General features: G+C 34.5%; 1 protein-coding gene across 1 annotated transcript in view; it reads left to right on the top strand.

Moving 5' to 3' along the window:
- DNAH8 (dynein axonemal heavy chain 8) overlaps positions 1-26,934 on the top strand; it is a 148,548-nt gene that overhangs the window by 68,553 nt on the left and 53,061 nt on the right. Inside the window, 14 exon segments of the mRNA XM_009283806.1 lie at positions 858-1,019; positions 4,489-4,735; positions 5,971-6,212; positions 6,293-6,433; positions 10,523-10,760; positions 11,770-11,912; positions 15,632-15,766; positions 17,602-17,724; positions 19,431-19,644; positions 20,193-20,302; positions 20,854-21,017; positions 24,086-24,278; positions 24,694-24,816; positions 26,523-26,653. Coding sequence (XP_009282081.1) covers positions 858-1,019; positions 4,489-4,735; positions 5,971-6,212; positions 6,293-6,433; positions 10,523-10,760; positions 11,770-11,912; positions 15,632-15,766; positions 17,602-17,724; positions 19,431-19,644; positions 20,193-20,302; positions 20,854-21,017; positions 24,086-24,278; positions 24,694-24,816; positions 26,523-26,653 — 2,366 coding nt within the window.

Below are 26,934 nucleotides of genomic sequence, written 5' to 3'. Positions count from 1 at the left end.
TAATAATAATAATAATAATAATAATAATAATAATAATGATGTAATGAAAAGGAAAACAATAAAAAGAGAGAGAAACAAAACCCTGGAAAAACAAGTGATGCAATTGCTCACCACCAGCCAACCGACGCCCAGCCAGGCCCTGAGCAGCGATCGCTGCCCTCCAGCCAACTGCCCCCAGTTTATATACTGAGCATGACATCACATGGTATGGAATATCCCTCTGGCCAGTTTGGGTCAGCTGTCCTGGCTGTGCCCCCTCCCAGCTTCTTGTGCACCTCCAGCCGCCTCAGCCGGTAGAGCATGGGAAGCTGAAAAGTCCTTGACTAGTGTAAGCACTACCCAGCAACAACTAAAACATCAGTGTGTGAACACATTATTCTCATACTAAATCCAAAACACAGCACTATACCAACTACTAGGGGGAGAATTAACTCTATCCCAGCCGAAACCAGGACAACTGACTTGCGTGCAGACTGACTACTGTACCATAAATAAACTGAATAATTTTGAGTATCCACTAAATTAGACTTTTAAAGATTTCTTTCCAGATCGGATGTTCTTTCCGATATATGCTGCAAGTGTTTTACAAATCAATTTTACAATAGATTCCAGTGTCTACTCAGTAGGAAATTTCTTTCAATTTTGAATTTATTTCTCACATGGCATATGGATGACATTTTCAAAATGCTATTTTTGTAGTGAGCTGTCCTGTTGGCTGGCTGTGTTTATGAACATAAGCATCTGTATTTAGAAAATATATTCTTACTGTTTATTATTTTAAAATAGTGATTAATTTTGGTTTGAGAACATTCTTCGGATAACCATGTTTTAAAAACTTAATAACTTTTTTATTTCAGATAGATGAAGATGAGCCTTTGTTTCTCAGTCTTATCAATGGTCTCTTTCTGGGGTTACAGTTGGACAGTAGTACCTATGCTGAGCTTCAGGCTGCAATAGCTAATCAGGTTGAAGAGGCAGGACTGATTAACCATCCACCATGGAATCTTAAGCTTGTTCAGGTAAAACTTTTTTTTCCAAAACATTTTTAACAAACAGGAGTCAGAACAGCATGTTAGTAGCTAAATCACTGTCTCACTCAAGGACCTGTGCTTCTAATATGGGAAAAACCAAAGGTTGTGTGTACACCACACTAAGGAAGACCAATCCAAGGGGCTTATTTTTTATTTCTTTAAATTATCCAGAAGAAAAAAAAAACAACCTTAAAGCATGCTATTAACCCAGCCTTTCCCAGATATGGTAGTGCATCTAAGTTATCTGAATGAAGCAGCAAGGTACCTAATGGGCCTCTGAACATGAGTTTTGTAGACTAGAGTAGGGTCAGTAGGATGTAAGAAGGATTGGGAGGCATTTGAAGGCCAAAGCAGTAAATAAAGAGTGAGAAGAAACATAGCCAGGGCACAACTCCTGCTAAGGACGAGGAGAGAGCTAAAAGACCTTTATAAGGGCAAAGAAAAATGTAAGAGGTATGTATGTAAAAATGAGTAAGAAAAGACATAGAATCTGAATGAGAGACTGTGTAGCAAAAAGTTGTTGCAAACAATGTTGTTTACATAAAGCAAAAAGTTGCTTAGTTTTGACAAAACACATGGTTCTTGGCACTTGAGGAACAGAGAAATAGACCCCATGCACTGGCAGCTTGCCAGGAGTGTAGTATGTTTTTTTTACCTTGTGTTGCAATCTCTTTTGACCTGGAGTGTTCCGACTGAAAAGCAAAAGAGAGAAAATTGTTAAGGTGTTGCAAGAAATTATTTTGACTTCAGAATATTTGTAAGACCTTATGTTTAGTAAACTAATGATTTAATGCTTAAACTGTAATTTTGGATTGTGGTAATTTGTGTCCAGTGTGGGATAATCTTTATGATGTGTTGTTGATTAATGAATATGAAAAAAGGTGCTTAAATGGCTTTTTGGACCTGTATTCCAACATAACATTTAAATGGCTGACAGTTATATTTCTGACATGCAATCATGTTTGAAACTAACTTTGAATTTATTATTAAAGACAGTTAACTCATGTTCTGATGGTGTTTATGCCAACACACTTCCCTATACACATCCTTCTTTAAAGAGCGAACTTAACAAATGCGTCAGACTAACAACTCAAGAAATAAATACGTAGACAATCACTAACCAATTATAAATTGACAAGCTAGAAAGGTAACTAGAGCATTGTTGCTCTTTTGTCTTTTTGTTCTACTCTTTTTTGAGAACACACTTTAATTATTTTGTAATTTTGGATTGTGGTAATTTGTGTCCAGTGTGGGATAATCTTTATGATGTGTTGTTGATTAATGAATATGAAAAAAGGTGCTTAAATGGCTTTTTGGACCTGTATTCCAACATAACATTTAAATGGCTGACAGTTATATTTCTGACATGCAATCATGTTTGAAACTAACTTTGAATTTATTATTAAAGACAGTTAACTCATGTTCTGATGGTGTTTATGCCAACACACTTCCCTATACACATCCTTCTTTAAAGAGCGAACTTAACAAATGCGTCAGACTAACAACTCAAGAAATAAATACGTAGACAATCACTAACCAATTATAAATTGACAAGCTAGAAAGGTAACTAGAGCATTGTTGCTCTTTTGTCTTTTTGTTCTACTCTTTTTTGAGAACACACTTTAATTATTCATTATAATGATGTTTTTAAACATTATGACTTTGTTGGTTTCCTGTGTTCTCTGATTCTTTGTTTTTTCTGCATGCAGGCAACAAGGTGTGAACGCTTTTTCTTGTAATACCATGCTTTAAACAGTGATCAGCTTTACTTTATTGGCTATATTACTCATTAAGATTGAGCTTGTAGCCTTAATTAATGAAATTTATTAAGTTTTTTTTTTAATTCCATTAATTGATGAAATTGAATTTTGCTTTGTAAAATTTGTCAGCCAGAGAAGAATTATCCTGTGTTCTAATTTTCATATTTTACTTATCCCTACATTTTGGATAATTGTTAAACTCTGTTAATGGTTAAGACTAATAACCTTTACCATTTCTAATGGCTGAAAACTATTTTGCTCTAGAAGCATTTATTTGTAATTTTGCTGATTGCCAAGATGAGAGTATAACTACAACAACTGACACTTAAGAACTTTTTACCCTATGGAAATATGTTTGCATCTTCTTGAAATACAACCTCAGAATAGAGACTTTCTGAAACTACAGGCCTTGAAGTGCTAGGCTTGTTCATTGGCTGTACAGTCTTAAATTAGAAACTACATCATTGGCTCTTATGAACTAAGTGTCTTAAAAGAAACTAGATGTAAACCAAGAAAAGCACTCTGACCTTTGTGCCTATTACCAGATTTCTGAAAATTTCCAAACTTGTCTAGCTTAAAAAACAAAACTGCCATGTGATTTGTTGAATGAGAGCAAAAGATACAATGCATTACAGTCTTCTACAAAGTGCAACGTTCTGCCTTATATTACTTCACAGCAACTAAAATATCATGTCTCTGTCATCAAACCAGAAGTATATTTATGGCTCTGCTCAGGCTCCACCTAATTTACAGAAGGTTTTGCTCCACATTCTGCAGGCTGGATCTATATTGTCCTTCACACAGCTTCACACTGATGATCAGCAGAATTTTTGCATGGGAGAAAACACTTTTAACCATCCTGCTTAAAGTCATGTTCACCGTTTTATTCACGGCTTAGTATTTCTGGTTGTCAGACTGGTCATAGGAAGATTGCTTGTGCCCTAACAAATTCCATCTTCCACTGGGAATAAGAAGTTTGAAATTTTCAAGTTCACGGTGGACTTGATCTTAGTTTAGATTTGTGGTGCCTGTAGATCTTCCTCCTGGACTGATACAAGCCTTTATTCAGCTTGCAAAAGAAGCAGCTATATATGCTTCTCCTTACAAGGTTCTGTCATCCACGAGGACTACCACATTTTTGTTCCTTTCAGTTGCTCCAAAAGGAGATACTTGTCTAGGCAGATCCTGCCACTTCCATAGCAAGCCTAAAGCTAATATTAAAAGACAAATAGAAAATTCAGTGAAGAACTGTCCTGAACCTAACCCCATCCACAATCCTGTAGGAAGTGCGGTCCCTATGTTTATTTCATATACTCGGGTATTTTAGCGCTGTAGTTATTAGTCATTCTTTTGTTGCATTAATGCTTTGCTACTATTCATTTTTCCTTTTGAATAATATAGAAAAAGCTTTTTAAAATCTGGTAAAATTATTTTCAGTTGCTTTGAAAAGTGTATGCAAGATTTAGTTCTGTAAACTGTTTTACAGTAAACTTGCTTGGTGCTTAGAAGATTAGGATGTGAAGGTATGTACTATTCCACAAAACACTAAAAATCAGCAAACGCATGCTGATTTCAATTCTGAGCATATAATTTGTATGTCTAATACATTTATAGTCACTGACTATCAAACGTATTAAATGCAAGCAAAAATCTTCCAAAAGCATATATTTCTTAAAATATTCTGATTTTTTTAATAGTTGTATGAAACTTCTCTAGTACGTCATGGGTTGATGATACTTGGACCTAGTGGATCTGGAAAAACAATGGTCATAACTATATTAATGAGAGCACTGACAGAATGTGGCCAGCTTCATAGAGAAATGCGTATGAACCCCAAAGCTATTACTGCTCCTCAAATGTTTGGAAAACTAGATGCTGCAACTAATGATTGGACAGATGGAATCTTTTCTACACTGTGGAGGAAAACACTGAAAGCTAAAAAGGGTATGTAAATAGTTTGTGTGTGGAATCATAAAAATACCTCTTGAATGATATGTTGAAAAAAGCATCTTGAATTTGCAAATGTGGTGAAGTTCCCTCTCCCTAAAGAGAACATAAATGAGGTTACAGTTCACTTCTCAAGAAAGGGCAATAGTTTAAAAAATTATTATTTCAGTAGTATATCTACATTAAAAAATTGTTTGTTTCCTTACCTTCAGTTCTACAGTGCAGATGTGTTATTTGGAAGCTGATAAATTATAATTTAGATTTACTTGTACTAATTGCACTAGCTTTAAAATAATGTTTTTTTCCATGGTTTTTCATACATCGATTACCCATGTTTATATTTCAGTATTTTAGGATTGGGATAATGAAATTCCTTTTCACAGTAATTCACTTGTATCTGAAAAAATAAAAATATTTATGTTAAAGAAAGGGAATTCTTCTAGGGAACCTTCCTAGAAGGTGGTTCTTTTTAAAAGAAAGTTGAATTTTTGTATATTTTCTCTATTGGAATTTTTCTATATTCAAAACAAAGCCAGAATTTTAAAATTTGATTGCCAAAGTTGAGGCATAACTTAAATGGGATCTGTCAATATTCAATGCCTTTTTTTTAGTTGCCCAAAGAACCCTTATTTTAGCAACAAATTGCTAAATTCCCCATCCCTCCTGTGCTGCTCAGGCCAGGGAGTGGTGTTTAGGAAGGAGATTATGTTGGGAAGGAAGAATTTGTGTCTGGAGAAAGAAAAGGGGGTATTGGAAATATGTTTTAGTTTTTTGTCTTTGTTTCTCATCATCCAAGTCTATGTTAATTGGCAATAAATTAATTTTCCCCAAGTCGAATCTGTTTTGCCCGTGGCAGTAGTTGGTAAGTGATCTCCCTGTCTTTACCTCAACCCAGAAGCATTTTCACATTATTTTCTCCCTCTGTCCTGTTGAGGAGGGGGAGTGAGAGTGGCGTGGTATCTCTGACAGCCAGCCAAGGTAATCTCACCACAGATGTTCAACATTATAAAGATATACTTGTGCCCTCATTTGCTACTAATTGTTTCAAAAATAGTTCCTTAACTAAGTATGCAATTTATACAGTAATGACCATCCGTGGAGATGGCAGAAATTACAATAAATAAAATACTTTTTTATACATTATTTAAGTTCTAGACCATCTTTCGTAAACTGATTTTCTTGCTCTTTCAGCATGGTGATATGAACTATATCTCTTTTGATTATTTTTCCAGGTGAAAATGTGTTTCTGATTTTAGATGGTCCTGTAGATGCAATCTGGATTGAGAATCTAAATTCAGTTTTGGATGATAACAAGACCCTCACTCTAGCAAATGGAGATCGAATTCCTATGTCTCCTACATGTAAACTGTTATTTGAGGTCCACAACATTGAGAATGCCTCTCCAGCAACAGTTTCTCGAATGGGTATGGTCTACATCAGTTCTTCTGCGCTCAGCTGGAGACCAATATTGCAAGTAAGATTATTATTGCTGGCTACTCCTAACTTTACCTTATTATACATTTTATACAGAAAAATATTGTGGATGTTTTTCAGGCATGGCTGAAAAAACGTTCTTCTCAAGAAGCTGAAGTTTTACAAAGTTTGTATGATAGAATCTTTGAACCAGCATATACATATATGAAGCTAAACCTTAATCCAAAAATGGAGCTTCTGGAATGTAACTACATTATGCAGGTAAAACAGATACTGTGCTAAGTCTGTGTGAATTGACTGACTATAGTAAGCGTGCAGAAATAGCGAAGAGAACATTTGATAGCAATAAAATGTAATTTGAAAAGATTATTTCCTAACAAAGAAAACCTCAAACTCAATATTTGTTTCTTAGGCAATATAAGAGGAACTGTTAGAGATGTGCAGAAGAAAACTCTACTTCTCTTTATCGCTTCATATGTAGGCTAGTCTTCTGTTGACTGGGATTTGCAGGCTTCAGTAAGTTTTCAGAAGCATATGTTTAGTAAGCTAGTGGTCTCACTCCAGTTCTTTTAATACCAAACAAATTGTGGTAAGGGTCAGTCTAACCCTACTGGTAGTGTCAGCAGAGAGAATGAAGAATAATTCTAATTATCTTTTTGTCTCCAGATGTAATAGCTGTGATTCTGTCAGTCAGCTCTTCCAAGGTCAATGTAGTAATTTTTGCCTGTCCCTTCTTATCAACTGGAATTCTACCTTGAGTGGATTCCAAACTTTATCAGTGATTTATTAATAATAAAATTATGTGTTTGGCAGATTTTGCAAGACTGTCAGTCCTATACTATATGTCTTCAGCTGATTTGTTTATGAGTCTGTTGTCATTTGCAGATTCTAAGTCTCCAGACTTTCCATTTGTCCATGTAATCCCAGTTTTATATTGACACTCTCATAACAAATTCAGTAGTGCCTTTGAGTAAGAGGGTAGGCAAGATAGTATTTTGGATAACACTTCAATTTAATAGTAAACTAGTCAATTTGCACCCAGTATCTCTTTACTGTTCATTAGGGATTTAGCTTCAGATTTTCAACAGTTTGAAGTATTTTGCTGCAAATTAATAGCCACAGTAAATGCTGCGAAGATTAACTGTGCAGTATCAAATGGAATTAGGATATCTATAGAATTGAAGTCCACAGCAGAAACTATGTAACTTGCCAATTTATGATGACAAACAAGATGGACGTGCTATGCACAAAATTTTTAGAGAGAGAGAATATTTTTTTCTTCTACATTTGTTATCTGTGAAACCTCTGACTGAATTGATGTTGTCTTCATGGAAGACTTTTCCTGGGACTAGAAGTTTGATTAGGGCTTGTTAGGAAGTGTGAGCAAGTCAGTGTTCTACTCATACTGCTTGGTCAGGGAAACATTTCTCTGATTTAACCTGTATTGAATGTTTCTTCCTGTGAATGAAAATCTCTAGTAAGTTTCTGTCACAGGTGCAACAGAGTAAATAACCCTTAGTGGATCTCCATGCTGGGGTTTACTTAAGAACCAGTGAGATCAGAGCTTTTACCCTACTTCATAATTTCACAGATTCACTTCCTCACTTGCTTCTCCCCTGCAGTGTTACATTCACTTAGTCTTGATTTCTCTTCCCAGCAAGGATTTCATTCTTGGTGTGGGAAGGTAGGGCAAAAAGTTGGTCATGTTGGTTTCTGTGCTGTGCAGCCGCTTGCAGCTACCAGGAGTGGGCATTACTTGACAAGTTTTCTTGGCATCATCCAGCGTTTGTCCTCGTGCATCTCTCTGATCTCCAGGATCTTCCCCCATTTCCAGGATCTTTCCTCCAACCAGGATCTTCACCTCCTTCTTTCTGGGCACCTTCTTTTGGGGACCCTTCTTTTCCTCACCACCTCTCCTTTCCAGAACCTTGGAGATCCCTGTTTTGCCATAAATGGTCTATGTGCAGAAGCACTGTACCTTATCAGCCTCCTGACTGATGGTTCTGTCTTACATCTCTTTATTAATTGTGGGATTCAGGACGTGCCACTTTTGTTTAGGTCAGGTGTTTTCAAAATTTACAACCATCTCAAACCAGTTGCATCTAGCAGATAGCAGACTTGTACTTCAGTTCTAAAGTTCAGTTTTGGATGTTCACCCACACATGCACATGTACGATATTATCTGCCATTTGTTAGCATTCACAATTTAAGCTGTTTTTTCATCTACAACAGCTTCATAATGGTTTTACACAAAAAGTGGTCTCACCTTTGCTTTCTTCCTTGTAATTTCCACTGACTTTCTAACTGTATATATTCTAGTATTGCTCCTGGATGATTTTTTTCCTGCTGTTTTTACTTATATGTTTTTCTTTTAGCTGTTTACCATCCTCTGGCCCATCTCATTAGGTGGACAAATATAATTTATTTTAGGAGATTCAACACAGTTTTTGACTAGGGTTAGCCTGCCTTTCAAGCCTTTTGGAAAAGTCAATAAACTTGTAGCTAAAGGAGGTCTGATTGATACGGTCTCCATGAAGGAACAAAGCTGTTGGACAAAGTTCTTTACCAGGGATTTACATGGAAGCTAAGCAGTCATAGCAGAAGATAGGAGGTTCATTTCTAGATAAATAACTGATTAGAAGATAGGAAATGTGTGATTGGAGTATCAGTTCTTAGGAAGGACAGAGCTTACCACTGATCCTGAGGTACCTTTGCCGGGACCAATGCTGCTCAAAATCTTCATAAACAATTTGGAAAAGTTTTAGGTGAAGAAGTTTACTGATGATACTAAATTATTCAGGGTAGTAAGGACAAAACAGCTAACCATGAAGAACTGTAGACAGACTTTATGAGACTGAATAAATAGGTAATAAAATGGCAAATGAAATTCAGTGAAGATAAGCACGAAGGGGTTCACACAGGGAAAAAACAAACTGTTCAATGCCATGAATAGCAGACCTACAGAATATCTTGCCAAAGGGTGTTATAGGTGATAAAAGTTTACCAGTCTTGATATTTTCAGGGCAGAAAAATCCATAGAGGATTACTAAACCCAGAAAAAGTGTATTTGGTTCAGAAAGCCCCAAGCTGAAGAGAGTACCAGCAGAAAGTACCACCCCCTACCCTCCAGTAGCACCACAAGCCAAGAGAATTTTTTCTTTGTTTTTACTCTTCTCTAAGTGTCCACTTTTGGCCACTATTGCAGATGAGATGCTGGGCAAGCTGAAGTTTTCAACTGATTTGTTGCAACCATTTGTGTGTTTTTATAAGTCAGTTTATTTTTTCCTGTTTTCTTTCTCCAAAAACTTGTTACAGAATATTGCTAAGACACAGAGCATCATGAGAAATTATGTACTCAAGCTTGTATTTGAGGGAACAAAAAGATTTTGTTCAGATAAAGTGGGACACAGCCAGTCCTGGAAATAATTAGATAAATCGATTGTCTTCCAAAGAAAAGAACTGACATTATTTTAACATTATGAAGTGTAATTAATACTGATTAATCATTTTTTAAACTAAATGATAAAGTAATCAAAAGCATTCTAACTATTTAGGTTCTTTAGGCTGCATTAAAACTATATAGCACTGCATTACTTCCCACTTCAAGTATGAGATCCAAGACAGCGTAAAGAATACTAATTCCAAGAGTTGATTGAAAATCTGCTTCACTGTTAAAAAGACATATTTTGAAACAATGTGCTTGACACTGCCTTATATAGAAAGGGAATATGAGTGATGTTATCTAAGCCAGTCAAACATCTGGCTTCATGAGCAACATCACAGAATTGTAGGTAGCAAGTTACTAGATTTCTGGAATCTGGAATCTAGTTCCTTAGAAGAGTGAAGCAATCATAAACTAGGATATTTTAATCTCTTTTTTTAAACACAAAATAGAAGTTAATGTGATAGATGCATTAATTGACCATAATTAAGATAAATACATTAGACACATACTGAAAATTCTTCCATGCTTAAAGATGGAAAGAAATGGCTAGGCCCCACCTACTTTTGGAGTTCTGAATATCCCACCAGAGATTATAAAATCCCTTAAAAAGCAGTTCTGTTGCCCCAGCTCTTAAATGACATTTATTATATAGGCATACTTTAAAAGGATAGTTGATGATCAAATTACTTAAGTAATTTTGAAAATTTTACCCAGTTTTATATAGATATCTAACCTGTTTTCTGGGGTTTGTAGTTCTGAATTTTATGTTATTCTTTGGTAACCTGTATTGGTTTTCAAATTATGATTTAAAGTTTGAATACATATAAATAATGCATGTGCATATATGTATAAAAATAAAAAGTGACTATGTAATATTAATGCATAATATTTTAAAATATTTTCAGTCTATTAGTCTTCTGGAGGGTTTGATTCCGTCGAAGGAAGAAGGTGGTTTATCAACTATATTTCATGTGCATAAATTGTTCTGCTTTGCAATGATGTGGAGTTTAGGTGCCCTTCTGGAGCTGGACAGTAGAGATAAACTTGAAGCCTTCATTAGAGCTCATGATAACAAATTAGACTTACCAGAAATCTCCGCTGGCACCAGTCAAACGATGTATGAGTTTTATGTTACTGATTACGGTAAGAAAAAGCACTTTCTTTTTTATACTGGCATTTTAAAACTGAGTATAGCTTCTTTGAAATTTAAAATTACTCCTTTAGTCCTTATTATACAGTCATATGAGCAGAGATTTTTGATGACAGTATAGTAGTAACACAGCTTCTGTATTCAGTGCCTCTGTGGAGGTGAGAAGTCAGAAACAAGGGATAGAGCGCTCATTGGTAACGTTTTCTTATTTCTTTTGTTTTTAATTTCATTAAAAAAAATCTTACAGATTTTTTTTCTATAAGCTTAACCAACCTACAGTTTTTAGTTAATTTATGCTTAGGCTGGTTTAGTGTAAATTAATATTAATTTTATATTTAATTTCCTCACAGCTAGTATTTTTTATATATTAAAAAATATAATCTGATTTTAATTCCACTTAATAATAATTATTTATCCATGTCTGATAATCAGTAATAAATCTTACAGTTTATAAACGGTAAGAATAGTGTGATATTTTGAATATTATGAATATTGATATTTTGAATAGTGTGATATTTTCCTCAAGAAATTTATATTTTAAATAACACATACACTACCAATTTCACAAAGAACTTACAGTTCTTTTAGAGTATATTCTTACATGAATACATTTATTTCTCTTGTATCCAAATTCAGATTTTTTTTTGCCAGCAATGTTGATTTAGTGTACACATACACAATCCATATTCTCATGTTCTATAATTTTTCACCAGCAGTGTGAGAATGAGTTTCTAGGTAAACGTTCTTTTGGGTTTTTTATTTAGATAGCTATATACAAATTTAAGAAATATGTTTGTATTTAGTAGAATTGTAGACTAATTAGAGGTCATGACTAAGTATGTCTTTTGTTAGATGCATTTTAGCTAGATTTGAGAAAGTTTATCCCTTTTTATACTTTGTAGTACTTCACTCATACATCTAGGATTTTTTTTTTTTCACTAACAAAGTGTTGAACGTGATCAAAATATTGTGAGATGTGTTCCTCTTTTTTTGTCATTACAGGTGACTGGGAGCACTGGAATAAAAGAGTTCAGGAGTATGTTTATCCAACAGATAATGTCCCAGACTACGCATCTATTCTGGTTCCAAATGTTGACAATGCCAGAACTCAGTTTTTGATAAACACAATTGCAAAACAACAGAAAGTAAGTACAGGATTACTTATTTAAGTATATGCCTACTATATGAAATAAATAGAAACCTACTTATAACGTAACTGGGAGATGCAATCATTCTTCATATTCTCTGTCTCTAGTCACTGCTTGCCAGGTGCATCATTATTTGCATATTGCTCTATTTTTATTTTCTTAACATGAATCCTCTATACTTATTTCTGTGCATGGGCAAAATGTTTAAAATATCCTTTTTATAAAATAATTTTTGTCATAAAAGTTTAACTCCAACAACCTATCATTTTTCTCAGAGAAAGACCAAAAACCTTGTTTTTAATTTTACACCATATTAAATTTTATGATTTGTGCTTTCTTGAATAGGGAAACAAGTAAAATAAATTTCACAAGGCAGTTCACTAAAAACCTGAAATTCCTAGCCTTTACTCTTTTTTTTTTTCCTCTCATTAGGAAAGCTGTAGTGAATAGCAGTAGTCACAGCTATAGAAAAGGAGAGGACACTCCTCATGCAGCTTTAACCCATAGGACCAACCTGGTATCATGGCTTTTGGCTCAGGCCACATTAAACAATAGTTATTAAAACATATATAGGCCTATTTTCAAACAGAGGAAGATCTGAAAAATACATATTTTACTGTAGCACAATGCTCTTAATAACCCTAGCAACTTCCTATGGAAATCTGTGTCAGCTTGTGAAATGTAAGTAAATGTACTCCCTTCTTAGTAGCTGGAGCCAGTATTAGAAATAACATAAGTGCATGAGCCAGTGCTGGAACCTGTTTTTTCTGTAAAATTCTGGGATTTGGACAGAAAACCTGTTGATTGGGTTTGATGAAACTGTTCCAGAGGCCATAATGTGGCTGTGCCTTTGATGTATCTAACACAAATTATGAAAACATGCAAAATCTTTGTATTTGGAAACAAATTATTATTCTTTGTACATTAATGCCTTGGGAGATATTGATTATATTTCCAGGTACATTCTTTTGGCCATCATTGCTATAGAAATAACAAACACTGAAATCTTCCAAAAAGAGTCTCTGAAACCTGGCATTTTCCACAATTCAGTGTTTCTGTGGTGTACGGTTTAAATATTCCTCTCCTCACTTGAAAAGTTACAGCATTCAGTGTGCAATGGGACTTGTCTATGCTTCCCTGTTGAGCAGAATATTCCCCTCCATGGAAGCAGTCAGCTTGCTTTGTTTTCAAGCATTTTTTATTTGGTAAGGTTTGATTTAATCACGTATTGAACCGTGATAGAGAAATATCTTCTTCCCCCCCGCCCCCCTCTTTCCCTGGATCAGATCACAGCAGCATGAACTTTCTTTCCAGCTCCAGCTGAATTACATGTACTAGATGAAACCAAAGCGGTGTTTTACAGATCTGACTTCACTTGTTGGTTCTGCGAGTTTATTACTATCATCTCTGTTACCATGGTTAATTGATCACTTGGATGTTCAAAAACAGGGTGAAGAATGTGGTATCATTGTGGCTATCTGTTGGAGAGTGTTAATTTAAAGCAGGAGCAAGTCAGTCAGGAGTACTTGAGCATTTCAACTCTGCATTATCAACTTCAGTGCTCACAATCATAAATAAATACATACTCCCTGTTGCAAACTGATTAAATTCTTTTCATGGAGTGATATAATAATGAAGATAATACCATCTGTCAAAAACATACGTAGGATGAAAATCTGAGCTAGAAAAAAACGTGGAGTATTCTTACATGTCTGAAAAAAGAGTAGGGTTCTTATCTAGCTCACTTTCATGAGGTAAACCAGGACATTTCTATTATAAAAGGTTTTAGAGAAAGGAAAGAAGTATTAATCCTTTGGTTCAGCAACTTTCTGATTTAGATTCAGATTTTACCAAGATAAGAAGGAAACCAGGAAAGACTTTCTTCTTTCTTGACACATTTATTGTTTTTTTTTTTTCCAGGGAAATGACACTTAGTGTACAGATTAACCAGAAAATAAGTTATATAATTTTATATATTTTAATAGACAATACTAAGAGAAAGCAGAAATAAAATACTTGCTATCAAAATATCTTGAAACAAGAATTTTCTGCACCTTTAATTTGAATAAGCCATCGGAGAGGAGTAAAAAGGCTTTGAGAAATAGAAATATAGTGAGGCATACATTAAGGTAGTATGAGTTGTAAGGGCCAAAAGTGCCATATTAGAAGCATCACATGCTGCTGTTGTAAATACTGCAGTGATAAGGAGACAGAATAATTATATTCTCATCAAAAGGAAGTTTGTTTCCAATAATAAAACAATCAGTAAGGAGAAACAAATTTTGGGAAAAATTCTAAGATTTCCTGACCATTCTGTGAACATCCTTGGCCAAAATCTGCTTTGTCAAAGCTTGATGTCCTGACTACGTGATTTAAAGGCCCTATGCAAGAGCAATCATCTTCTTGTTAAAGGTATTCTGAAAAAAATGCATTGGTTTCATATTCCTCCAGGGATGTTTAGAGAAAGAATCAAGTATGTCCATGACAGGCAGTCGATGAAATTCAGGACAAAAAGCACAGGTCAAGTTTGGTTCCAATTCTGAAAAACATACTGCTGTCAGAGGACACATGGACTCTTTAAGGATCCAGAAGGCCTTGCGAAGTCAGTTTATGTCAGCATAATCAGGCTGGAGAACTTGGGTAACAGACTTAAAATTCCAATTTAGGAGAAGAGAAGGCATGGATAGGAACCAATGTTCCTTAAAGGAAGGATGGTGTTCTCTTGAGGAAAGTTGAAGAATAATTGCCGACTTTGAAAACAGATGATTTTCCTTTGTTGCTATTAAGTAGTAGTTCTCAGTTCCTTTTGTGAGTGGAATGTAAAACACATTTCAGAGTTTCACTGGTAAATTGTTTCCTCTCCTACCAGTTTCACTGGCCTGTCTAAGAAGGGCCATGAGCAGTACTCATGCAAATCAATTTTATGAATCTCCTCACACATTCAGCTTGGAGAAAAAGATTGGATCAGGTATTTTAGACAATATACGGAAATATAAGAGGAGCTTCAAAAAGGACTTCATTTCCAGAGGTGGAAAGCAACAGTCTTTTCCATCTAATTGTTTCCTACCTTTACTAACATTTATCACAAAGCCATAGATATTTCTGGGTCAGTTAAGACTTCTGTACACAGTTCAGTATCTGTTATTCGTAGTTGTAATTATCATTACATCGTGTCTCTACAGACTGTTAGAGTATCTCTTTTAATAATATGCTTGAGAGGGGATATAACTAAATCTAATCTATACTGTGTTGTTGCTTTAAGGACAGTGCTGGGAAGAAGGAACTATCCTTATACAAGCATGTGGCACAAAGGATGCCTATAGCAAAAGCAAATAGTAGAAATTTTGTATTCAAATTAGATGTCAGATACTACTTTCCATGATAAAGAAAGCCTTCTTAGGGTCATCCACTACAAGAGACTGCTGCAGTGAATGTGTTAGAAAGTGGAAGAGGTTAGGCAACTGGAAGAAAAACCTCTAGTACATTCTCACTTTGTCCTTTCTCTTTTGACTCTGTAAATAATTTGTCTTGGAGAATCTGGGTGGGATGAAAAATACATACCGTGATGCGGCATATGGAGACACAGGAAAAACCTACCAGAATAATACATCATTCAAAAGTAGACACAGAAAGTATCCCATTCTCTAAAATAGGTCTGTTAATTGTATTTAATTATAAGTTTTTATATAAATATGTGATTTAAATATCTGTTACAGGCGGTTTTGCTCACAGGAGAACAGGGGACTGCAAAGACAGTCATGATTAAGGCATATGTGAAGAAATATGACCCGGAAGAGCATTTGTCAAAATGTTTAAACTTTTCATCTGCCACAGAACCATTTATGTTTCAGGTAAAAATACAGATTTTAAGCAATTCTTGCATATCATTTCCTTGCTAAGTATTTAAAGTGCATTTATTTCTGATGATAAAAGAAGTGAATTAGAAATAAAGTCTAACGGATCTTTTTCCTCTAAGTCACTTAAACACTTCAGAAAATTCCATAAAAAACAATTTTTGCAGATCAGAATAATATATAGTCACTCACATAGAGATACATATATTCATGATTGCTGTGTGCTTTTTCATTATGGAATTCTAAGAATCCATTTTTTGCTGAAGACTTTTCCTTTTCAGTTTAGATTAATGAAAATTTTTGGTTATACTTCTTCAGTGTTTTCCTGATTCTTTAGTTTATAACTACAATTTTTATTTTTGCTAAATAAAAAGCAGATTTCAACTTATCCTCTTATTCTTCCTCAGCTCTGGAGTGACTACAGCATCAGAAATCTAATCTTTCAGGTCCTCTAGCATCGCAACTTTGTAGAGATTTCTCTTTCCCAATATAACTGCTAAAAATCCATATAAATAGAAACAAATACTACTGATAGTTTTTTCAAGTGATTGAAAGGATGATTTATACCACTGTGCTATGATTCAATACTACTAATTTGCTAGGATATGATCCTGTAAGTTGAATTGGCTTTATTACCTCTTCAAAGCAATGAATTCATGGTGATAATCCACCAGTAGGATAAAATAATCATCTTTGAATATTTCTCGATTGAAAAGTCTGCTCATGGAGCAGGTCTTACAAACTCCATCCCAAAATCAAGTGTCTTTTTTAAGAAGCTAATGTGTGGGGATTAAGGCACGGACTCTGGCAAGCATCAGCCAAAGACCTTTATTGCTCTTAGATTGCATCTTTTATAGCAAGCAGAAGTGTACACACGCTACCTGCAGCTTGCAGAAAGGTTATAGCCTTGTGTTCACACGCATCTATGCTCTAGCAGACTAGCCCATTCTTGCTCCTCCTTCATTCATTGCAAAATGCCTTCATGGCCTTTATCTTGTTTTCTCCTTCCAGCTGCAGCACATTCCTTTTCCTCCTTTCAGCTGCAGCATATTGCTTCCTCTGTTATCTTCTGTTTACGTGCCTTCTCATGCCAGGTGGTACAATGTTTGCTCATTAAAATCTAACTCAGGAGATTCCCATCCCCACACTAATGTAAATGTTATTAAGAAAATAATGAAAATCAATGGCTTAAACATCTATTTTTTTAAATTTCAAACTCACAGAATATCTGCTGAGCTTTTCTGTTATGCATAAGATCTCTGGCCATGGTTTATATCAAACTGTGAGACAGAATAAGGCAGGCATCCTTTCATGCATGCAAGTTTAATTGAACAGTCAGTATCTCTGTCTCAGTGTGCTTTACTTAGTGTATTATGGGTCCCTAGAACATAACTTTCTTGAAGACAAAACCCAGACTTCCTCGTCTCTGGTACAGAGAGTCTGTGAAAGGATCTTTTTGTGTCTTGTCTCTGCTACAGTCCTGTAGTACCTCAGAAGATATGTTTGCTCTTTGGTGACTTCATGATAATAATTGGCTTCAATGCTGATAATGAAATAATAATTTCCAAGTTTGAAAACTTTTTAAAAACTTCTCTGGTAGCCAGAGGTGGGTTGCAGGACGTAGTCCTAAGGCCAGGGAATTGCATAGGAATGAATGTGATAAACAGGAGAATAGGGTTCCTTAATGATGAATCAGAGATGAAACTACTAACAAAAAGAGGAAATCACTGGATAAGTACTGTAGCAGAAAACAGTAAGTAACACATTTCTTAACAATACATTTTAAATATTGTTGCTTTAGATGCAAAACAAGAACTTTTCTTAATTTTTAGAGGACAATAGAGAGTTATGTGGACAAACGCATTGGAAGTACTTATGGACCTCCTGGAGGCAGAAAAATGACTGTTTTTATTGATGATATCAATATGCCATTTATCAATGAATGGGGAGATCAGGTAAACTGGTTTTTAACAAATACGACATTCTCAAATTGTTGTGCTTTATTTTTATGTACATGGGAATCAGTGGACTTCCTCAATATTTTAATTAACTGTTAATTATTGGAAATGCTTTCTGATTATGGTACATTGATGAAGGAAAAAAGAGAGAAAATTAGGTTTACTGATGAGACATATAGGACAATGGTGTCATATCTTACATTATCTCCACTTTCTCGTATTTTTGTAAGACTAAATAAAAAGCATCACTGTACTAAAGTACCATATTATTAAGTTCAAGACTGACATTAATTTGAAAGCACCAGTAAACAAACTTTCTGCAAAATGGAAGCATGATACCTTGAAGAAAGTAATAAAGGTGTCCAAAGTCAAGGGTAACACATTGGCTTGCAAACTGGATTAAAGATTTTTGGCTTTTGATGAACCCATCTACAACTTGAGTGTGTAACATTCATATGCCTATACAGACCCAAAATCAGGCAAAATTGTCTCACAGTTCCTTCCCATAGTAGGTCTGAAGTATTTCCTGCCCAGGATGCTAGGTCTTCCGGAATGTCTATTTTAACATAAAGACCAAGTATGCTTACCATTACTTTTCTTATTTGCTCAGAGTAAATAACAAATGAGAAACCTGGGGCCTCTGTGCACTTTTGACTGCTCAGGCTGTCTGGCTCCTGTGAGGCTCACAGTTTGGTTTAAGGCTGTTCATAGCATTGAGCTGGTTTGTTAACAGTGTGGGTAGTAGGTCTGGTCATGAGAGTGGACTTGGGCACGTATTTAAGTGGCAGTATGGGTATAAGTGAGTCTATGTAGACTGAATAGTTCTTCCTCTTCGCTTTAGAAAGCTGTTTTTGTCAAAATGGAAGCCAAGCATGTGTTTTTAGTGTCTCTGAAGTGGAACCTGGCCTTCTACCTAAATGCCAATGTACATCGGTTCTTTGGTTTGCATCATTTGCTCTCACTTGAGAGAACTTCAATTTTTTTTACAAATTGAAACTAGCATTCAATAACCCACAACACTGAGCTGCTTGACCATAGTCTAGAACATAGGTGATTGTGTTTGAGGAAAAGCCCTCACAGGCCCAGGCAGTGTTCAATAATAGGAAGGATCTCCATTATTGAAGGACCTCCACTAGGTCTTCCATTATGGTCCCAAGACATTGCTGAAATATTTTTAATGGGATGATGGTTTGTGATCAATGCCCTGCTACATATCATGTGGCTTTGTTAGGCTACGTGAGCTGATAAGGCTTGCTGAGTATCATTGGAGCAGTTGCTATGGGGGCAAACTCTGGTGTCTCCTGATCCATACAGCTGCTGTAGAGTGGAATGTGGAGTGAATAACCTTTTCAGAATAAACAGCTTCCTGTTTCAAGAAAGAATTAGTTGTTTTACTTCAAAGGAGGCAAAAAATCAAATTTTTTTCCAGTTCATTGCCTTAATTTATTTAGTCAAAAGGAATACAAACACATTTTGTTGATATTATATGGTAGTAGAGCTCTGAAAGAATTTTCCTGCTGTTTAAAATCACGTAAACCAAGATCTCCCATATGACTAAGGAAGACAGTTTAATCTGAGTTTAGATTCAAGAAAAACCTCTCTCTAGGGATTAGTGGTAGAATTACAAGAAGAAATTAAATTATCAGGGTATATTTTTTTTCTTGTTTGAATTTCTAATTTGTACATGTTACATAAACTTACAGGTCACAAATGAAATCGTTCGTCAGATGATGGAAATGAAAGGAATGTACAGCTTGGATAAACCTGGAGACTTCACTACAATTGTAGATGTACAATTAATAGCAGCAATGATACATCCTGGAGGAGGCCGTAATGATATTCCCCAGCGTTTAAAAAGACAGTTTTGTGTATTCAATTGTACATTGCCATCCAATGCATCCATAGACAAAATTTTTGGTACTTATTTCTCTTGGTTTAGTACAAATTTTTTTCATAATTGACTTAAAATGTATAAAAGTAAGTTCTCTTTCTCACTTTCGTCATGCAAATTCAGAGTACTTCCCGTGAAACAACTGAAGCTGTATTACAGCAAAAATAGTGCCGTGGAAGAGAAATTAACACCTTTAAATGCTTGTCTTTCTCATTTTGGATAAGCAAAATAATTAGTAAGAAAGTAACGGCATTTCCTTCCTGGAAGAATATGAGCACTCCTATTACTATGTAGGTTACCATTCCACCTCTGTGCTGTCTGAAATGCCCTCAGTTGCTAAAATGCTCAATTCTGTTACCTTTGTCAATACAGTATATTGTTAAAAGCCAGCAGTTACTGCCAGTTGTTTCTACACCAGTTCAGAAAAGCCATGGACAAGAGAGAAAAAATTATTTCATCTGTAATTTAAAAGCAAATTAATGTTTTAAATAATTACTTATATTTCTTGCTCACAACCTACCTTATAATATCCTACAACTTGAGATTAATTGTTTATTGCATTTTATCTTTTCAGGTATTATTGGCTGTGGATACTTTCATTCATGTAGAAAATTCAACCCTGAAGTATGTGATACGGTGAAAAAATTGGTCCCAACAGGCAGAATATTGTGGCAGTGGACAAAGGTACAAATTACAGGGAAAGTTTTATCACAATCAGTCTGAACAGAGTGCCTATTAGTGTAATTTAGGCACATATTCCTTAAGAACATATCTATAACAAAAAAAAAACAGGAGAAAGATGGGCTAAAAAAGTTTTGGAGATACAATCTGGAAAATATCAGATTTCAGTATACAAGACAGATGAATGGAAATATCAGTCTATTCATTCCTATAGTTTTATTCATGTTACCCAAAGTTTTAATCACTATAGCTAAGTAACAGGGAGTGAAATTCTTTATAAATTATAATTTTTAATGTATGAAGCCCAGAACAACATATGAAATGCTTACATGTTATAAGAGTTGGGGTTTTACATGTAGTGCTAGATCCTGCTTCCAAACAAATGAGAGATTTTTGATGACTTCTTAGAAAGAGTTTGCCCACAGTATTATGCGTGAAAATTAGTTTTGTTATTTTTGTATTTTATATGTGTTATTAATTATAAATTTATAATTTATATTATGCTTGATTCCTTCAAATTACTGATTTTGAATATTAACAATATTTTTCTTTAGACAAAGATGCTGCCTACACCATCTAAATTCCACTATGTCTTCAACCTTCGAGACCTTTCTAGAATTTGGCAAGGAATGTTAACCATAAAGGCAGAAGAATGCAACAACAGCACTGTCCTTCTAACACTTTTTAAACATGAATGTACCAGAGTAATTGCTGACAGGTATAATAACTATAGCATTTTATATTTAATAGGTTTAGCCATTTACTTCATTTATGCTCATACATCTGTAAAACTTCTTAATATGATAAACCTTATTGGGCCAATATGAAAAATTTTGTCTTATTTTACGTGCAGTCTGCATTGGGGTATTATCTCAATAAATGTCATGCTATGTACTGATAGATTAGACCAGTAATTGGATGGAGAACTCCAAAATATACGAATATTCTATGTTCTAACCTACATTTTTTTGCACTTATCTTTGGCTACACTCAGCCAGTTCCTTTGTAAAAAATAGGATTGTACGGTGACCTAAATTTATACACAGAGAATAATTTAAAATTGCTTTGATCTCCTCACAGAAAAAAGCATCACATGCCTATGATTAAAAAATGGCCCATCTCCTCTAAATCTCCTTTAAAATATTCATAGAACAGATACAGTTACGAGCTGTATGTGTTAAAGATCTAGTAATATTTTTTGTGTTTACAGTGTTTCAATTTCTTGTGAAATTCTAGGCGTAGTACTGTAGCTGCCAGTAAAAACTTGACATATACCCACCACTACTGTGGATTTTCACAAATATAATTATTTCTTATTCTGATGTCCTGAGGAAGAGCCTTCATAATTTTTATAAAAAAAATGCTTTATACTTAAAGCATTGAAGTCAAAAGTTGACACTTAAAAATATGTATGTGTATTTTATTACACTGCATTTACTTTATAAAGCTATCACAAAGTGAAAGGAATGAAAAATATTTTGCCATGGACACAAGAGGGCATATTATATTGCTTTTGCTTTTGAGTAGACCTAAAGGCCTTGAATTGGTAAGTGCTTAAGAGTTACCTGCCATGACCAGAATTTTTTCAATATTCAACATAGTTGCAGAAGTCTAAAATGGAATTTCTCTATTTTAAGATGCTGACTGCATAAACAGTTTGACATGGTAGCAGGCAAGATGTATAAATGATTGCATTGTATTCAAGCACAGTCAGGTTTAATTGCTAATATTCTAGTAACTTGTCAAAATAAAGCAAAGAGCAAAGGTATAACAGAATTATAAGGAGTTCCATCTCTGTTTTCAAACAATAAGAGGGACAAAGTGAAATCCTCTTAAGTATACATTGGTATGTGGACTTTAGCATGTACTCAGTTGAAACAGAAACAAAACAAGATATATAAAACTTAGAGGTGAATTACACATCGCCAAAACTGGTGGATGAAACAACTGCCCTCCATTTCAACTAAATGTTAGAAACAGTTCCAAACAAAACATAGTCCGTTGTCAACCAGTTTTGTTTACCACACCTACCTGTATCTTCTAGAATCCCTCATTTTCTTCCATGAGAGCTCTGAATCAGCTGGCAGATGCCTTCTCATTTTCCCCAGGAAGGTGCATTAACAAACTTGAGTTAAGAGCCAAGGAAGTAAGATTGCTATTATGACCAGTTCCAGTATTGCAGAGGAACTCTAATTTGAAAATCCTGCTCACTTTCTCCTCTCTCCCTAGATACTTATGCTGAGTTCAGAAAATGCATGCAGGAAATCTAAAAGGAAATCTTATCCATCAGTTGTCAAGAATATAAAAATGAAGGCCAGAGTTTTCTGCTGACTTTAATAGTTATTTCTCTATAACCTGAGAAAGCCTACTCAGTGTAAATCCACTACAAAGTCTAACATTGCTGATATTTCTAAGTGCCTGAACTACTGTATATTATACAAACACACAAATTACCTGAAATTGATGTATATGTATTTATATGTGCAATAGAGTGCTGCTGATATAAAAAGAGGGAAAAGGTCAATTTGAATTTGAAGTTAGGATCATACCCACTGATGCAAATGTGTCATACAGCTTTGAGTGTATTATTTTCTGCTTTAAAGTTAGGAGCAATATCACTGACATTTACTGAAATGCTCTTTATTTTTTTATTTATTGTGGGGAATTTTAAAATACATGGTATATATGTATTTGTACAGATATGTTATATATTAGAGAGGGGGAGAGAGAGAGTGTAGTCACGCAGTCTTTTCTTCCATGCTGCTTTTAGATTCCATAGTGATTAGTATTATAATGTCATCACTAAGAACCTCTAACAATAATGAAGTATATAATGTATATCCAGGCTGTCTCTATACCACAGTTCTTTAGTATTCTTTGTCTTACCTGAAAACTTGGAGCACTGTGTACAGCTTTTTCATGTTTGTCCTATTTTCTTCTCAGTTGTATCACTGAAAAGGAAAAGAAGTAAAGATTAAAATTATTTTTTTTCTGTAGTTTCACATTCACAGTTGTCACATTTTCTGGGGTCGAGGTGGTTCTTGCCTTTTATGTTCATCAGTTACTACTGAGTATCATTCTTGATTGCTTCTCAGACAATCACAGCCCCAGATAATCACAGTAGTCAGAGATCTTGATCTGTATTAAAACCATCTTGAACCTACCAATGGAAGCAGATACGGTTGTTTAAACAATGAAATGTAGTCACTAGTATTTGTCTTTGCAGACTTTGTTTTCTTTCAATCTGCATTACTCCTCCTCCCCCACCCCAGTGTATATCCCCCTCTGTTAATTATGGATTTTGGTGTAAGAAGGATTGAGAATCGAGTCAGGTTGTAGTGACATATACTATCTGCCTTTCACTATTCCTTATCTCATTGCAGTTTCATAGGCAGTACTACAATAACATAAATTATGCTATTCTGCTACAGGTTGAAAGATGATAAGGGTCACTTGGCCATGGTTATTTGGGAAATCATTCAACATTTTTCATCCTTTTTCATCTGAGAAATTAAATGGTCTGTCATTGCCTAGTTCTAGGTGAAAGTTGGAAAGTCAATTTGTTTCTGTGTGTTATGTTTTATGATTGACTATTATACTCCAGAGTATGGAAGCATTTCATTTCTGTGAATCCATTTCTGTGACTATTGTCTAATATGTATTGCCTAATACATATTTTTCTTTGAAATATTACAAGTTTCTTTTAGTATTTAATTATCTGTTTTTCTCCCTATATAACTAGAAATCTTTTTTTTTTTTTAAATTCTACTAATTTATTATTTTTAGATTTATTACTCCTGAAGATACAGCCTGGTTTGATAAAGCTATTACTAAAGCAATTGAGGAATACGTTGATACAGGCTTAACAGAGGTTCTCCAAGCTGAACCATATTTTGTAGATTTTTTACGGGAGGTCCCTGAACCAACTGGTGATGAACCAGAAGATTTTGTGTTTGAACCACCAAAAATTTATGAGGAGGTATTTCATTTTACACCTAGGCACTGAAGTTTTCCTTTAATTATTAAGTATGTTATATTGCTGAAGTCACACCATACAGAAAATTTTGTTGAATACCTACCACATTTTTTGTGAAGATATATCTAGATTTTTCTGGTTAGTATGCAATAAATCATTTTAGTGAAGTTAAAGTTAATAATGCCATATAAATGTAGTTTATTCATTCCTATTCTCCTTGCTCCTTTTTTTCCCACCGTTAGCAGAAAATTTCTGCTTAAACATAACTACAATCACTACAGTGAATTAACAAGATAATCTCATTACACGTGGCCAATACATGAACTCAAGTTTGTGTAAAAATGTCAGTGCAGTTTTAAATTCTGAAGGGCCACGCTAGTATTGTTACTGATGGTTTGGTTTGTTGTTTTTTTTTCAGATTCCAAGCTTTGAATTTCTTTGTGAAAAATTGCAAATGTATCAGAGACAATACAATGAATGTATGAGAGGATCAGTTCTTGATTTGGTGTTTTTTAAGGATGCAATGACACATCTTATTAAGGTTTGGGGTTTGTTACTTTTTTATTAGTTTAACTGTTGCAACGGTGTTCCTGATTTGGGCAAGATATTCTTAGAGGGCACATTCTGAGAAGCTACTCTTATCCCCAAACTTGCTTGCCATCTTCGCCTAGTCATTTTCAAGAACTAGGAAAGAGCTACAGTTATTTTACCTGTTTGCATGTTTTGTAATGAATACCTTATTTTATATATTTGTTTAAGCTTCTGTGTATTCAGAGGTGTGAAGGTTTTCCTCGATAGGAAAGGTGAGGTCATAAAGAGGCACATTTATATTTTGTATATAGAATGATTTTTAATCATCAAGAATTCAGAGAACACTTCAAAGGTATCTGTACCTGACAAGTGATCAAAACAACGTGAGGTAGAATCTGATTGGATGAGAAACATGAAAAGAAATATAAATCATGAGTGCAGTAGAATCAGTGTGTAGGGTAGAGAAAAGTCTCAGTTTACAATCAGTTGAGCCCCTATTCAGAAAGGAAGATATAAGGAAAGAATTCATCCAAAATCAGAATCTAATTCATGAGGGAGAAAAAAAAGGCTAAGCATGAGATTTGTTTGAAATGCTGTGCCTCACGTTTAAGAAGTTGTGTTAGTTATCTCAGGAATTACTTTAACCTGGTGATCTGTTTACTGAAAGACACATAGAAGCCACGGTGAAACCAAAACAGAAGGAGATGTTTGGTTCTTCTCTAGCTGACCTCAAGTGAAGTAAATGATTTTGTTTGCTTTGCATTTAAACAGAAGAAAATAATTTTATTTTTAAATACAGTTCATGTGATGCCAGGTGAATTTGAGAAGACCTTGAAAATCTCTGATACTCCATTTCCAGTGGCAAGTTTTAACCAGAATATCTGGCATATGCAGTTAGGTAGTAGAAAGGAGCCCTGCTGTCACTATGGTGACAATAAATTCAGTCACCCTCATAATTTCACGTTTAGACCTCTATTTTAATATAGTTATCTGGATAGGCTCAGAGGGAACTATGCATAAACCCAAAATTTCTTTGAAGGGAAAAATGAATAGAATTCGAAGGCTTGATGTAGATGCCAATCTTTTGCATTATGTACATAATTTACATGAGGAGCAAAAAAACTGTAGCATCTTAAAAGTAATATTGCACTAACATATAATAAAACCAAGGAAGATGTGATGTATATACAGGAGATGTGTAAAAAAGCAATAACGTAGTAAATTTGTAATCCAGCTTTTGTATCTGGGAGACTTGTTAAGAAGACTATCTCAAAGGAAACACTGAAGGTAGATAAAATACAAGATAACACTAAATGATAGTTTAAATGTGTCCAAGTCTTTCAGACTCTTAAAATGAGGAAGGTAGTATGTTTATTCTTCTAGCTAAAGTTTTTTTATTGACATTTTTAAACACATTCAGGATGATACCTTCAACATAAAATGGAGCTCAAAATGTCTCCCTTCATGTATTTAAATCCTATGTGTAACTAATTGTAACCATCCTATATTCTTATGTGCAGCTTTTTCATTAGCTACACACAATTCCTAAAGAATGTACAAGTGTTCTTTTGAGTGGAAAAATTTTCTGCAAGTATCCTTTTAATAATCTTTATTGTAAATAAAGTGAAGAGTATAACAGATTTTTTTTTTATTTTGCTAATTAACATTTTAATTTAAATTTATTAATGAGCTTTTCTTCCATTTTTTCCTATATAGATTTCCCGGATAATTCGGACAGCATATGGAAATGCTTTACTTGTTGGAGTTGGTGGTTCTGGAAAACAAAGTCTTTCAAGGTTGGCCTCCTTTATTGCTGGCTATAAAATATTTCAGATCACTTTTTCCAGGTAAGAAATGCAAGAAATATATAAATCCAATTTATGCTATTGCTTTCTCTTTACACAGTCATAACCTTATGCTTTTAACAGCCTTTTTTTTTTTTTTTTTTTTTTTTCATTTTATCACCATTTAAAAATGTGGAAAACAAGAAATTCTTATCTGGTTTGTATACAACATTGGATTAAGTTTGAGCTGAAAAAGCTGGACCATGTGTTAGCTATTCCTGCCAAAATATGTGTGTTTACAAAGGATGTTTGCACTATCATTTATAAAACACTATAATCTGAAG

This window comes from Aptenodytes forsteri, unplaced genomic scaffold (assembly GCF_000699145.1).
Source record: "Aptenodytes forsteri isolate BGI_AS27 unplaced genomic scaffold, ASM69914v1 Scaffold309, whole genome shotgun sequence".
In the NCBI taxonomy this organism is placed as follows: domain Eukaryota; kingdom Metazoa; phylum Chordata; class Aves; order Sphenisciformes; family Spheniscidae; genus Aptenodytes; species Aptenodytes forsteri.
Note: the sequence above shows the minus strand (reverse complement) of the source record. Positions and strands in the feature narration are given on the sequence as shown.